Consider the following 15,689-nt stretch of genomic DNA (forward strand, 5'->3'; position numbering starts at 1 on the left):
TGTCTTCGACAAAGATGTTAAGTGTTGACTACAGTTGTGGGGCCTCATGGGAATGACGGGGCACTTCTCTGCTCTCTGTTAGTAAAGGAGAGAGAATGCGCTGGGCTCACAGGGCCCCACTCTTTAGAACAGTGTTGCTTCAAGCCTGCTCCTGGGACCAGCAACACAGCATTGCACAGGAGCTTGTCAGAGATACAGATTCTCAGGCCCCACCTCAGACCTCCTGAACCAGAATCTCTTGGGTGGGGCCTGGAAATGGGGGTTTTAATAAGCCCCCCAGGTGATCTTAAACAAGCTTACATTTGAAAGCACTGACGTTCTAGAGAGTGAAAGGTAATTTTTTCTCCGTGTAACAGGCAGAGTGATATTTTAAAAATGTAAATCGGGTCACGTCATTGAAACCCTCAGATGACTTCTTGTTACACATGGAACAGTGTCCCACCTGCCTGCTGTAGTCTTCAAGGCCCATCCAGCCTGGCATCTGTACAACCCCTGATGCCTTCATCTCACCTCTGCCCCTCACTGTCCTGTGCTGCACCCACACTGGTCTCGTCTCTTCCAGCTTGAACATGCTGAGCCCATTGTTACCCCAAGGGCCATCCCCTCTTCTTGGAAAGCTTTCCCCCTAGACTTTTCACAATGCCGGATCCTTCTCATTATCTGCTGTAACAAAATGCCATAAATTATTTGGTGTATAAACACTGGAAATGTATTTATCACAGTGCTGGAGGCTGGAAGTCTAAGATCAAGGCTTTGGTCGATTTGGTGTCTGGTGAGGATGCACTTCCTGGTTCACAGAGAGTCCCTCATCACTGTGTCCTCACGTGGTGGAAGGAGCCAGCTAGCTCCCTGGGCCTCTTGAAAGGGCATGAAGGCTGGGTGCGGTGGCTCATGCCTGTAATCCCATCACTTTGGGAGGCCAAGGCAGGCAGATCACCTGAGGTCAGGAGTTCGAGACCAGCCTGACCAACACGGCGAAATCCCGTCTCTACTAAAAATATAAAAATTAGCCAGGCATGGTGGCGCACACCTGTAATCCCAGCTACTCGGGAGGCTGAGACAGAAAAATCACTTGAACCTGGGAGGTGGAGGTTGCAGTCAGCCAAAATCGCAACACTGCACCCCATGCTGGGCAACAGAGTGAGACTCAGTCTCAAAAAACAAAAGTCGGGGGGGCACGAATCTCATTCAAGAGAGTTCCACCCTCATGACCTAATCACCCCGCTATTCAAACCTCTGGTTTGTTGATTGTCTTTTTTCCCCACTAGAATAAAAGCTCCTGAAATGCAGGTGCCTAGGCCCGTTGTCTGTATCGTATACCTGATGCATTGGAAATAACAAATTTGTATTAGGTGAAGACATGTTTCAGAGGCAGAAATAGAACCTAAGGAGGAAATAACAGCTATCGTATATGGAGTACCTGCTGTATATCTAGCTTTGCACCAGACACTTTGTACCATTATCTCATTTAATCCTCAAATCCAACTAGATGTTACTGCTTCACAAACTGCCCTGAGTCTTAGCAGCTTAGTACAAGAACTGGAGTGAGCTTGTGATTCTTTGATTGGCAGTGTGGGCTAGACTCTGCTGGGCTCATTCGTGTGTCTGCCGTAAACTAGGTAGCTTTTTGGGGGGTCGTCTGGCTATCAGCAGAGACCAGGGTTACACCAGGGCAAGGTGGTGTAGGGCTAGTTCATGTGGCAGCAGGCACAAGCCCTTTATCTCATCTCTGCTCATGTCGTGCTTGCTAACAGCCCATGGACCAAAGCAAGTCATGTGGCCAGAATTCACGTGGGAGATTATTTCCAGAGGGTATGGACAGAGGGAGAGGGATGATTTATAGCTATTTTGTAATCTGCCAAAGGCATTATTATCCCCAAAATACATATGTGGAAATTGAAGACCAAAGAACTGTCACTTGCTCAGGAATACTGACACAGCTCAGAGGACAACTCCAGGTCTGTCTGACCCCAAAACCTACAGCTGCACGCTGTGTGATATGCTGCGCAGCCTGCCTCACGGGCCGTGCACCGGATTAGAATGGTCTGCCCTGGTGGGCGTGAGTTCCCTATCCCAGCAGACACTGAGTGGTCACGGCCTGGGCTGCTTGGTCCTGGCGATGCTCTAGAATTCCTTCCAGCCCTGGTCTTCTGGGTTTCTGACCCGGCCATCTCCCTACCTGCTCCTTTATGACTACAGAGGCTGTGTGAGGCTTCCAGCCTTAGTGGGACTCTATGGAGTAGCCCCCGCCTGTTTCTAGATCTGCCAGACATTTCTGAGCCTTTGCCCGCCCCTCCCTAGGTGAAGCAATGGTGGTCTCCATGGGGAGGTGGGAACCAGCATGGGACAGAGACAGGCCTTCTGGGTTTAGGATCAGCTCTTCCATGGACTCATCCAGCAAAAGAAAGTCTGGCCACAGAGCTTGGCATCAGCAAGAACTGCACTGGGACAACCCTTAGGGAACAGACGAGGGGAGAGAACCTGGGAGGTGGAGGTTGCAGTGAGCCAAGATCGCAGCACTGTACGCCAGCCTGGGCAACAGAGTGAGACTCAGTCTCAAAAAAAAAAAAAAAAAAAGGAAAAGAAAAGGGGTATGAACCTCACTCATGAGAGTTCCACCTTCATAACCTAATCACCTCCCTAATCAAACCACTGGTTTGTTGATTTGTCTTTTTTCCCCACTAGAATAAAAGCTCCTGAAATGCAGGTGCCTAGGCACCTTGTCTGTGTCATATATCTGATGCATTGGAAATAACAAATTTGTATTAGGTGAAGACGTGTTTGAGATGCAGAAATAGAACCTAAGGAGAGAGCCGAGGGGACTGTGAAACTTTGAGACAGATACCAAGAGGGACTGAGGAGGGGAAGGAGTAGGGAGGCACTGACACCGGGAGAAGAACATGCTCTTACTTGGGGAAACAGGCAATGAAGCAAAGGTATTTGGGAACTTTGTTCTCAGCCTAACTCCAATCCGTATTAAATAATGACTTGGATCCGGGCTTTGGGGTTAGGTAGACCCGAATGTGAATCTAGGTCCTTCACTTTGTGACTGGGTGACTTGAAAGAAGTTATTTCATCCCCTTAAGCTTCCTTGCCTGTAAGATGGTGATAAGAATCTCAGTGTTATAGTTACTATGAGGATTAAATGTGATAGCCACAGTGTGGCAAAGACATGGCAAACAGCAGGTAAAGGGAGAGATGACTGAGATCATGATCACACCTTAAATATTACCATCATTATAGAAAGCTCGGTTTGTCACGGTTGTTCAGGTCCTGGCAGGAAGGTTGGTTCTAAGGGACTAAAGATTGGAGAGACTGGGGCTGGGGGACATAGAAACAGCAGTGCGTTGTGTCACCATTCCGTCTCGCTTGTGGAGGTTCCACAGGACAACATCCAGCTGCGTTATCTCTAAAGCTCGACTTATTTTTCACGTGCACAGCACCTTTCTTCTGAGAACCTTGAGTATTTTTTCTCTTTTTTTTTTTTTTTTTTTTTGAGACAGTCTCACTCTGGAGTGCAATGGTGCAATCTCAGCTCACTGAAACCTCCGCCCCCCCAGGTTCAAGCGATTCTCCTGCCTCAGCCTCCTGAGTATCTCCTGCCTCAGCCTCCCAAGTAGCTGGGACTACAGGTGTGCGCTACCACGCCTGGCTAACATTTTTGTATTTTTAGTAGAGATGGAGTTTCACCATGTCGGTCAGGCTGGTCTTGAATTCCTGACCTCAAACAATCCGCCCGCCTTGACCTCCAAAAGTGCTGGGATTATAGGCGTGAGCCACCATGCCTGGCCTCTGTGTTCTTACTCTAAACTCTTGACCGAGCTTAGGAGAGGGACTGTGGCAGGTCACGGGGCAGGGGAGGGGTTCCTTTCTTGGAAAACTGAGACACAGAGGCAAAAACCAAGCTAGTGGGAGAATCCCAAGAGGTGATCCTCTCTTCATGCCCAGCCAAACCTCCCTCCTCCCACCCACTTCCTTCAGCAGGTCTCATGTCTACATGCTGGAAATTATTCTTGCCTTTTGCTCTCCAGTTCTCAGAGGATTTGTACAAATGGCCTCTCGTGAAGCGCAGAGTCCCCCACATTTGCAGAAGGTGAAACAGGTGCAGGAGGCATAATTCAAAATTGCAGATCCTCAGAGCCCAGGAGAGGGCAGGCCCCCGCAGCAGAAGCCTGGCACAAAGTTCAGTGCCATTAGGCGTCATAGAGAATGCGGTGCCTTTGTAAGAAATGGCTCTGGTCAATTTGGTTAGCAAGCATTATAATGGATGAGAAATGGAGAGCATTTTGCACTGGTGAATATCTTAACCCTCCCGACTGAACGAGAAAGCTAATCTAGGCAGTGCCAATTCACAGAATTACTGCGAGAAAATTCTGGAAGTCATCAAAAAGGCCATTGAAAAAAGATAGGTGTGCCCATTTCCTTTTGTTTAGAAGCATAGAAATGCATGCAGTCGATTTCCTGGTAATGGTCCGAATAAAGTGGGCATTCTGACCAGGAGACTGCTGATTATGTACCTCTTGCTGGGTAAGGAAAAACAATTCAGGTAGGCTTTTGCTGTTGCTTAGCCATAGATTTTATGTACCAGACACTTCTAACGCCTTTGAAAGAAAATATCTTTATAGATTTATCTTCAAACATTTTTGCAGAACCCTCTCTGTTGCAAACCACCCCCCGCCCTTTTTTTTTTGTATTTTTTTTTTCACTGGGCTCTGTTTTTCCCCCTCTCCCTGGCTCAGCATCTCTGAGGTAGCCTTGCAAAGTTGACTGGCACCCTGGGGTAGTAAGGGCTCTGAAGACAGTGATGACGGCATCACCCCAGGTAGACTTTTGTTTTCAACATTCACATGTTTTTCTATTCCCTTTTTTAGTGTTATGTTTTTCTCACTGACTCCAGGGTCCCATCAGGGCACCTGTCTCCACATGTCTAGCCTCTCAGTGCAAGAGGCAGAGCCGACTGAACCTATGGCACCTCCATTCCTCCATCAGGAAAATGGGGAGAATGACAGCTAGTGCTGGGGTTGTTGAGAGAATTCTGGGAAGCTCCTGGCACATCGCAGCACGTCTTCTATTATAGTTGTTGTTGCTCTTGCGTTTACTGTTTATTTTACCATTCCTGTAACTTAGTGGCCTCTTAGTTTGTCTAAGCCCTCTCTGGCTGGTCACTGTCTTAGGAGATCAACAGAGCTGTTTTACACGTTTTCAGAGAGACAAGTGTAGGACTTTGCGGATGGAAGGGGGTCTTCAGATCATTTAATATACTCACCACCCGGCTTTGAAATGAGGAGTCCGAGGCTTATAGTGGGATACGACTTGATATCACATGTTCAGTTGGAAGCAGGGAAGGACGAGAACCAGCAAGGTAAGTGTGTTGATGCCTGTTTTATAGGTAAAGGAACTGAATGAGTCACATTGAAAGCAGGGATTTGATCCACAGCTGGTTGATCCAGCATCACTGGAGGCAGAGCCCCACGACAGGCCGGGTGGATGATGCATGGATGGCCCAGGTCCCGCGGCTCATCTTCCCTGTCTCTTCCAGGCTCCAGATGCTGGAGGCCATCTGCAAGCACTGGGAGGGGCCCATCAGCCTGGCCCTCTACCTGTCAGACGCCGAGGCCCAGCAGTTCCTCCGCTACGCTCAGGGCTCCGAGGTGCTTATGAGCCGCCACAACGTGGGCTACCACATCGTGTACAAGGAGGGCCAGTTCTACCCTGTGAACCTGCTGCGCAACGTGGCCATGAAGCACATCAGCACCCCCTACATGTTCCTGTCTGACATTGACTTCCTGCCCATGTATGGGCTCTATGAGTACCTCAGGTAAGGACCTGCAGGGGCCTGGCCATCGGGCCAGAAGGCACATAGGGCCATGCAGTGCGAGGACCAGAAGGCCCTTAGGGTCATCGTCTAGTCCAACAGCTTTCTTTTCCAGATGGGGCAGCAGAGACCCAGAAAGCAGAGGGGAACTGCCCACAGCCACCCAGCAATAGAGTTCTCAGTGAACAGATTGCAACCTGAGTTTGCAGAAGGAAATGCTGATGGCAGAGCTTGGTCCAGGGAACATCTCTTTTTGTCTGCCAGTCTGTTGCTTTTTCTGTAGCATCTATGAAAACATACCCTCCTCAGGTGGGCGCGATGGCTCACGCCTGTAATCCCAGCACTTTGGGAGGCTGAGGCAGGTGGATCACGAGGTCAGGAGTTCAAGACCATCCTGGCCAACATGGCGAAACCCCCTCTCTACTAAAAATACCAAAAAAATTAGCTGAGCGTGGTGGCACGAGCCTGTAATCCCAGCTACTTGGGAAGCTGAGGTAGGAGAATCACTTGAACCAGGGAGTCGGAGGTTGCAGTGAGCCGAGATCGCTCCACTGCACTCCAGCCTGGCGACAGAGCAAGACTCCGTCTCAAATAATAATCATAATAATAAAGAAAACATACCCTCCTTCTTCCAGTTTTAGACCAGACAACCTTCATGTAACCCAAGAAAGATTATTGCCCAGCCTTTTAAACAAATCTAAGTGATGATGATGCCTAGTACTTACGGAAGTGTTTGCTGCGTGCCAGGCACTGTTCTGAGTGCTTCACAGATAGGATCTCATTTCCTCCCCCAGAGCCCCTGCCATGGGGTGACCTTCCTTTTCTAAACGGGGAACTGTGGGACCGAGACCAGGAGCCGCTGACCCAGGGTTACTCATCTAGTAAAGAGAAGCTGGGGTCAAAACAGCCAGTCTGACGGCAGAGCCAAGTACATAAGGACCATCACGACTGCTTCTGTGAATCTGCAGTGTCCCTTTCCAGCTCCCCCGACCTCGTGGGACAGGGTGTCAGCAGCTGGAGAAAGCACTCGGCTAATGGAAGGCTTAGATGGATGGCTGTGTGAAGAGTGCGTTTATTGTAGAATAGTACACAATTACGACTGATAGGAACCTTGGAAGTCACGTGGCCCAAAGGTCCCATTTCACACGAGAAAACTAAAGTTACACGGGATCATGGTCCAATGACATTAAAAAAAAAAATCCTTTATTTACTGCCATTGGTCAGCATGAATGAGGCCTATACTGAGTGAGTGCCTGCCTAGATCCAGGTACCATGAGAGGTGATTTGCATATATAATCCCATTGGTTCTACACATCGAGCCCCAGAGGCAGGTATAGCTACCTGCATTCTACAGGGAGGAAGAGTGGGGCTCAGAGAAGCAAAATAACAGTTCAAGTCCAGAGAGCTTGCGCCAGGGTGTGAACCAGCGTCTGCAGCCCCAGGTCTGCCGGTCACGCTGCTGCACATTGTTGGCCTGCGCTGGGGTTTCTATTTGTCCCAAACCAGACGGGGTCTGATTTCTTTCTCTCTTGTTCTCTTGCTCTCCCTCCCTCCCTCTGACTCTGCCTCTCTGTCTCTTAGTATCTTTCTCTTACTGCCTCTGTCTCTTTCTCTCTTAAAAGAGCTTCTAGGAGTCTTTAAACCTTCTGTAGAGAAGCCAAAGCATCGGTTTAGTCTGCGTACCCTCCGTGCCCTGCGCTCTCTGGAGCAAAGTTAGGCAGCCTGTGCTCTGTCTCCGGCTTCTGAGTCCGTGTCCTTCCAGGGACATCTTCAGGTTTCCTAGTGTCAATCCCTCCCCCAGGGCGGGAGGAGTCCCTACCAGACTCTGTTAAAAACAGTAACGTGAGCTACCCCTAGGCAGCATGACCCTGAGTCAGGGATGGAAGGTGCTGTGGTACCCAGCACCATAAGCCTTAACCCTTGAACCGCCAGGTTGCAGAAAGGGCGCTCTCCCTCCAGCCCCAGCACCTGTGCCAGTGCCTGCTGGGTCTTGGAATCCAGTGTGTGGAGCCAGGGTGCCCCCATGTGGCCAGATGGGGCTCGCAGCCTCTGATCCCTGCAGATTCTGAAACTTGGGCAGCTTGCGGGATGACAGGCTCCCAAGGGAACAGATAGATGATGGGAGTGAGTGCCACCCTAGACCAAGAAAAGAGGCTTCAGGATTGGACCCCTGCCCACCCTCCACCCCTCTGGGACTCTTCCTTCGCTCCAACCAATTGAAAGTGAGCTGGCCCCATATGAGTCTGTGGTCTCTATTCTCCCTGTGCAAGGACTGTTGAATTATTTGACCTCGTGGGCATCATGTTTTAAAAAACAATACGTATGAACAGGCTGGGTTTTTTTTTTCTTTTTCTTTCTATGTTTTTATTAATTAAAGACATTGTTCACTGCTAATGCAAGCCCTACTTGATGTGAGGTAGCTCGTGTGCCCTTCTACTTAGCATTTGCTTAATGCAGAGTCACTTGAGGTGGTAGTTGGCCTTAGCCACCTTGTCACAAGAAGGTATGTGGTTCCCCTCAGGGGTTTTGAAATATTGCAAATTGGTTTTAAAACTTTATTACCTTCTTCCCAGACTTTTCCCAAGAATGCCGAGTACAATTCAATAGAGAGGCCGGAGCCGTGGTCTCAAGGAGCCAGTCATCTCTCCACACAATTGTATAATTATTGCTTTAGGGAGGCAGGGAAGGTTACTGGGTATTCATATTTTTCAAGAGGAGTTGGGAATCTGGATTTTCATTTAAAATGTTTTCTTTAATGTTGGCAGCTAATTTTCAAAAATTGTTTTTGGATGATGATTTGGAGCAAAAAACTGTTTCCAATGCTGTTGAGGCCTACCAAATGTGTCTTCAGGCTGCCTTGACCCCTCACAACCCCACCCCAAACGACCAGAGTGTAACCTCTGACATGACCTAGACAATTCCGAGGCCACCAGAGTATTTATAAGAATCAATAAGGAATGTGATTCTCTTCGAAGCCCCAAATAAGCAGGCACTGTTCTTTTCATATGAAGTAATCACATCAACTTACCCTTGGTTTCAGGGACATTTTTTCAGGTGAGTAGACAGATTCGTTTCTGATCCAGACGTTACCAGTAGATGCCCCTTGTACACACCATAGCTTCACTGGTGTGAGCTGAGGTTAAGGGTGCTGTTTGCTGTGGCAGCTGAGGACTCCAACAAAGCCCCCAGACCCTTCTAGAAACTGACTTCCTCAGCACTGATCTCCCACAGAATGCTCTACCCAAGCTCTGTCAAGATGTTAATATTGGCCAGGTGCAGTGGCTGACACCTGTAACCCAGCATTTTAGGAGGCTGAGGCGGGAGGATCGCTTGAGCCCAGGAATTTGAGACCAGCCTGAGCAATATATTGAGACCCCATATCTATGAAAAATTTTAAAAATTGGCAGGGCACCGTGACTCAGACCTGTAATCCCAGCACTTTGGGAGGCTGAGGCAGGTGGATCACGAGGTCAGAAGATCGAGACCATCCTGGTCAACATGGTGAAACCCCGTCTCTACTAAAATACCAAAAATTAGCCAGGCATGGTGGTACACACCTGTATTCCCAGCTACTCAGGAGGCTGAGGCAGGGGAATCGCTTGAACCCAGAAGGTGAAGGTTGCAGTGAGCCGAGATCGCACCACTGCACTCCAGCCTGGCAACAGAGTGAGACTCCATCTCAAAAAATAAAATAAAATAATTGCCAAGCATTGTGGAGCACGCCTGTGGTTTCAGCTAGTCGGGAGGTTGAGACAGGAGGATCGCCTGAGCCCAGGCAATGGAAGATAGAATGAGCCATGACTGTGCCACTGCACTCCATCCTGAACAGCAGGGCAACACCCTATCTCAAAAAAATACATTTTTTAATTATGAAAAATGATGACCGTTACAAGTTATTGAGCCCTTACCATGCACCAGAAACCCTGCTAGCTGCACTCTGTCATTACTTCTGTTCTTCACATTGCTCTTTAAGGTAACCACCATTACGGGTGACCAAACTGAGGCCCCAGAGAGGTTAAATGTTAGCATTAGAGGAGGAAGAAAGCAGCTTTCCTCCATGCCAGCCCGCTCACTCTGTTGAAGGGGCCAGGTTACTCCCAAACCTCCAGGGTACCAGAGCAGGCTGACCGGCAGCCCTCAGCTTGTACCCCCAAACACTTATTTATATCACCCTTTTTGGGGTTCTACTTGGTTACCAAAAAAAGTTCAGCATCTTAGCTCTTTGAGCAGTTGCTTAGCAACAAGCTAATAGTACAGCCATAACAAACAGATCAATCGGAAAATAATGGAATCAGCTGTATGCATGGACAACAGCTGCAGAGTTTCACTAAAATCTCCTTCCAGCCCCGTCACCTACTTTTTCTAAAGAATGAGCTCCTGGATGTCCAGCTTTCACTCCTGATCTCAGAAATGTCAAGTGAAAGTCAGCGGGGCACGACACAAGTTGCGCAGGCTTGCCTTTGAAGCCAGGTTCCACAACAGTAATCAAGTGTGTGACTTGGGGCTGCTTGCTTCATCTCCCCATTCTTTCACTTCCTCAATTAACATAGCCTCCTGTGGGGTTATGGTGGGTGCCCAGCAGGAGTTCATTTTCTGCCCCTTGGCCTATTCAGTATTGGGCTTCTGATTGGACCTCTGTGCTAGGCCCCTGCTCCAACCCAACCCCTGCCATTGCAAACTCTGCCACCTCCTGTGCAGCCTGGGTAGCTTCATGTGACCATCTACGTTTTTTCTCTTTCTGAAAATGAGAAACTATATATTGATACTCATTTTTTCAAACACTATGTAGTGAGTATCTACTATGTGCCAGGCAGTATACTGCATTGTAGGTGACGTTGCTGTCCCTGGGGGTCATTCAGACCTGCATTTCAGTGCAGAGGACTCTCCCTCCCCTTTCCCTTCCCTCTTTCCCCTCCCCTCCACACCTTTCCTTCCCTTCCTTTCTTTCTCTCTCTCTCTCTCTCTTTCTTTCCCTTTCTCTCTTTTCTCATTTTCTCTTTGTTTTTTTTGTTTTTTTTTTTTTGAGACGGAATCTCGCTCTGCCGCCCAGGCTGGAGTGCAGTGGCCGGATCTCAGCTCACTGCAAGCTCTGCCTCCCGAGTTCCCGCCATTCTCCTGCCTCAGCCTCCCGAGTAGCTGGGACTACAGGCGCCCACCACCGCGCCCGGCTAATTTTGTGTATTTTTTAGTAGAGACGGGGTTTCACCGTGTTAGCCAGGATGGTCTCGATCTCCTGACCTCGTGATCCGCCCGTCTCGGCCTCCCAAAGTGCTGAGATTACAGGCTTGAGCCACCGCGCCCGGCTCTTTTCTCATTTTCTCTCTTTTCTTCCTTTCTTTCCATGCTTCTTCTTCTTCTTCTCTCTCTCTCTCTCTCTCTCTCTCTCTGTTGCTCAGGCTGGAGTGTAATGGTGCAATCATGGCTCACTGCAGCCTCAACCTCCCCCGGCTCCAGTGATTCTCCCACTTTAGTCTCCCCAGTAGCTGGGATTATAGCCATGCGCCATCACTCCCGGCCAATTTTTTTTTTTTTTTTTTTAACCATTTGTAGAGACAGAGTTTCGCTGTGTTACCCAGGCTGGTCTTGAACTCCTGGGCTCAAGTGATCTGCCCTCCCAGGCCTCCCAAAGTTCTGGGATTACAGGCACGAGCCACTGCTTCCAGCCTCTCTCTCTTTTCTTTTCTCTTTCTTTCCATCTTTCCTTTTTCCTTTCCTTTCCTTCTCTACTTCTTTTTAGACACAAGGTCTTCCTCTGTCACCCAGGCTGGAGTGCAGTGGTGCAATCATAGCTTACTGCAGCCTCAAACTCCTGGGCTCAAACAATCTTCCTGCCTCAGCCTCCCAAGTAGCTGGGACTACAGGTGTATACCACCATGCCCAGCTGATTTTTAAATTTCCTTTTAGAAAAATAAACATAACCCAGACCATATTGTCCAGGCTAGTCTCAAACTCCTGGGCTCAAGCAATCCTCCTGCCTCAGCCTCCCACAGCCCTGGGATTACAGGCGTGAACCACCGTGACTGACTGATGCTGAGTACTCTTTATTTAGAATGTATTTAACGTTGGGAAATGCACTTAACCTCTCTGACTTGCTTTATCTGTGAAATGGGAATCATACTGCTTTTTCCTCTTCCCCAGTTCTTAAGGAACTGAGAAGATTAGAGCTAATAGTATTTGGAAAGCACCCAGGAATGCCCGAAACATTCTTTGTTCCATGTGTCTGCGTGACCAGGCACTGTTTCAGGTGCTGGGGCTAGAACAGTAAACAGGGAAGACTAAGTTCTGGCCCTCAGAGGTTTGCACCCTGGTGGTCATTGCAACTGTATGTGCCATTGCTAGCATCGGCATTCACACAGATACAAGGCTGAGAGATACAGGAGCTTAAACTAACAAGCGAATGACCCGACGTGGGTGCACACTGAAGGTCTCTAAATGAGGGGAGAGAAGGGCCTGAGACATCGTGGCATTTCCAAGACCTGGACAGCTTCACTCTGCTGAGACTTTCCACATTCATGAGACTGGCACAGGTTTCCGACCCCTTTCACTGACCCTGCAGAATCCTCATCTTTTTTTTTTTTTTTTTTTTTTTTGAGATGAAGTCTCGCCCTTGTCCCCAGGCTGGAGTGCAATGGCACGATCTCGGTCACTGCAACCTCTGCCTCCCAGGTTCAAGAGATTCTCCTGCCTCAGCCTCCTGAGTAGCTGGGATTACAGGCACCTGCCACCACGCCCGGCTAATTTTTGTATTCTTAGTAGAGACGGGGTTTCACCGTGTTGGCCAGGCTGGTCTCCAACTCCTGACCTCAGGTGATCCGCCCGCCTTGGCCTCCCAAAGTGCTGGGATTACAGGCGTGAGGAATCCTCATCTTTAATCCATGCCCAAAATGTAAAGTATCTCTACTGTCCTCACTGCCTTTGCCTTCTTGGGGACAAACCCTTCTTTTTTTTTTTTTTTTTTTTTTTTTTTTTTTTTTTTGAGACAGAGTTTTATGCCGCCTAGGCTGGAGTGCAATAGCGTGATCTTGGCTCACTGCAATCTCCGCCCCCCGGTTTAAAGCAGTTGTCCTGCCTCAGCCTCCCAAGTAGCTGGGATTACAGGCACATGCCACCACACTTGGCTAATTTTTTTGTATTTTTTATTAGAGATGGGGTTTTGCCATGTTGGCCAGGCTGGTCTCGAACTCCTGACCTCAAGTGATCCGCCCACCTCTGCCTCTCAAAGTACTGGAATTACAGGCGTGAGCCACTGCACCCGGCACCCTTCTGGAGGACAGATGTGCCACACTGGGTAGAGACTATATTCTGACACTGTGTAGGAATGCCAGCTTTCTGTTTGATTCTTTTCTGCCCAGCTTGACATCTAACCACCTACCCCCTTACATTTTCCCTGGCACATCATGGCTGTTCTATAAATACTTGTTGAATGAGTGCAGACATGTGAACAAAGCCAGGTAGGGGTGGGACCAGGCGAAGCTGACTGGCTGCCTGCCCGGAGACATTACCAGGTGACATTTCCTTGGGCTCATTCGTTATTTTAACTCTGCTGTATCTATAACATTTAACATTTATTGAGCACTTACTATGCGCCAAGCACTGTTACGAGCCCTTTCACCTGTGTTTTACCATTAAAGTTCACCGCAATTCATCTTACAAATGAGGATGTTCAGGCTAAGTAACATGCCCATGGGCACAGCAGTACTAAAAGGATAAGTGGTGGGCTGGGCACACTCCCAGCACTTAGGGAGGCCAAGGTGGGCAGATCACCTGAGGTCGGGAGTTCAAGACCAGCCTGACCAACATGGAGAAACCCCGTCTCAACTAAAAACACAAAAATTAGCTGTACATGGTGGCGCATGCTTGTAATCCCAGCTACTCAGGAGGCTGAGGCGGGAAAATTGCTTGAACCCGGGAGGTAGAGATTGCGGTGAGCCGAGATTGCGCCATTGTACTCCAGCCTGGACAACAAGAGAGAAACTCCATCTCAAAAAAAAAAAAAAGAAAAAGAAAAAGGATAACTGGCTCATCTTAGGCTTATCCATAGGTGTTCTATGCTTAGCCTGTTTATTGATCCAGTTGCCCGATAGGCCCATCTTCTCTTCATCATGATGGCCACGACCGTCATCGTGGCTTGTATTTGCCAAGCGTATCCTATCCACTAGGGAACTGTTTTAATCTTTGCACCAGATAATCCATGTAGTTCTTACAAAGTCACACAGCACAGGTACTAATACAGTCCGCAGTTCACAGAGGAGAAAACTGTGGCACAAAGATGGAATGTGTTCAAGAGTATGAGCTGGTGAGTGTCCACGGAGGTGGTCTCTGAATCCGGGCAGTGTGCCGCACAGCTGCCCTCCTTAGTGCCAGGCCTCCGTGATCCCCAGCCAGGGTTTAACTCTATGCCAGCACATAGCAAGTGTTCTACAGTGTTTAGCTGTTATTAGTAACAGTAAACATCAGGACAGTGGGGTAATTAGAGAGGAATGTTGAGCGTTACCTGAGATGATGGAGACAGAGTCTCTAGCCCAGAGCCTTGCACATGGTCAAGTGCTCAGTAAACTGTGGCAATTGTTATTACTGGTTATTTGTAAAATTTGCCGCAAAAGCTTCTTAGCTTCTCTTCCTCACCTGCCCCTCTCTGACTGACAGGTTCTCCCTCTGGAAATCTTAACGCCATCCATTAAGGAGCCACCAGATCTTGCTCATGCCTGGGAGCCCTTCTGGCTCTCAGAGGCCATGCCCATGTGTGACCTCGTGTATTACGTGTATATTCTACAGTGGCACTCTGTGGGCCGCCCTGTCTCCCTCGTTTGCAAGTCCTTGCTGTTGTCGCCACATAGTTCCTGGAAGCCAGTCTGCCAAGAACTCATTTCCTAGACAACTGGCGTAGAATCGAGCAAACCCTGCTCGCTGGCTTGTATGTTTAGGGATGAGACAAGAGGAGGACGGGCTGTGCTGAGGTCTGCCTCCAGAGTGAGCAGCACAGATGGCTCCTTGCTTCCTCTCTGTGCACGGGTTGTCACCCTGAGGTAGGCTGCTCAATCCTCCGGTGTCATTCACATGATTTCCCATTGCACTGGTCAAAAGCAGCGCTTATGTCTAGCACTATGATGTCAGTTTAAATGGCTGTGAGGGACAGCTGGAGACAAGAGGGCTTCTCGTAGTCTCCCAAAGTCACATGAGCACCCACACGCATGCACACACGCACGTGTGCCCTTCTTTGCCTCTCACTGGTTGATCACACCTGTGGCTGCACTGGCCCTGCTGCTCCTCACCGCACATCACGAGCTCACTGGTTCATGCGCACATACCTTGCCAGGAATAAGCTGAAATAAGAAAATGATGGTGCATCTCAGACCCGGGCCTCTGCTTTGTCTTTAACCGCCACTGGCTGATCCACTTCTTACGAGCATCCATCAGAATATGAGTGCATGACCATCTGTAAAGGACCAAATAAGGAAAAAACACTGTTTATAAGTGCCTTCTCTCGTGGCAGGTGCTGTGCTAGGCCCTGGGCAAATGTTGTCTTTTTTATGACAACCTAGTCAAGGATAAGTGCTTTTATTCCCATTATACAAGTGATATTAAAACACAGAAGGTAAGTTTGCCCAAAGGTTGTAGGTATTTAAATGGCAGAGCTATCATGTCAACTCAGGTCTTTGTGACTTCCAAAGAGCCCTCTTCACAGTCCCATCCTCTCTACCGCATTAGGACAATTACAAATAGATTCCTCCATTCCCTATACACTTACTGAGCGCCTACTGTTTGCCTGGCACTGTGCAGCACCTGGAAACGTAACCATGAACAGAGGCTCACCCCAGACCTCAAGCCCGGCAGGGCTAATAGGTGCATGCGCAGGCAGCCACCACCAATGAGC

At 48.8% G+C, this 15,689-nt stretch overlaps 1 protein-coding gene across 4 annotated transcripts in view; it reads left to right on the forward strand.

Annotated features, from left to right (window-relative positions):
• The window catches only part of LARGE1 (LARGE xylosyl- and glucuronyltransferase 1), a 633,576-nt gene that overhangs the window by 597,391 nt on the left and 20,496 nt on the right, over positions 1–15,689 (forward strand). For 3 of the 4 annotated variants that reach the window (XM_005567477.4, XM_045364291.3, XM_065522217.2), the window contains one exon: positions 5,540–5,818. The exons of the other annotated variant lie outside the window; for it this stretch is intronic. In XM_005567477.4, coding sequence (XP_005567534.1) covers positions 5,540–5,818 — 279 coding nt within the window. The remainder of the gene's footprint in view (positions 1–5,539; positions 5,819–15,689) is intronic. 4 annotated transcript variants of the gene reach the window in all.

The sequence above is a fragment of the Macaca fascicularis genome, chromosome 10 (assembly GCF_037993035.2).
Source record: "Macaca fascicularis isolate 582-1 chromosome 10, T2T-MFA8v1.1".
In the NCBI taxonomy this organism is placed as follows: domain Eukaryota; kingdom Metazoa; phylum Chordata; class Mammalia; order Primates; family Cercopithecidae; genus Macaca; species Macaca fascicularis.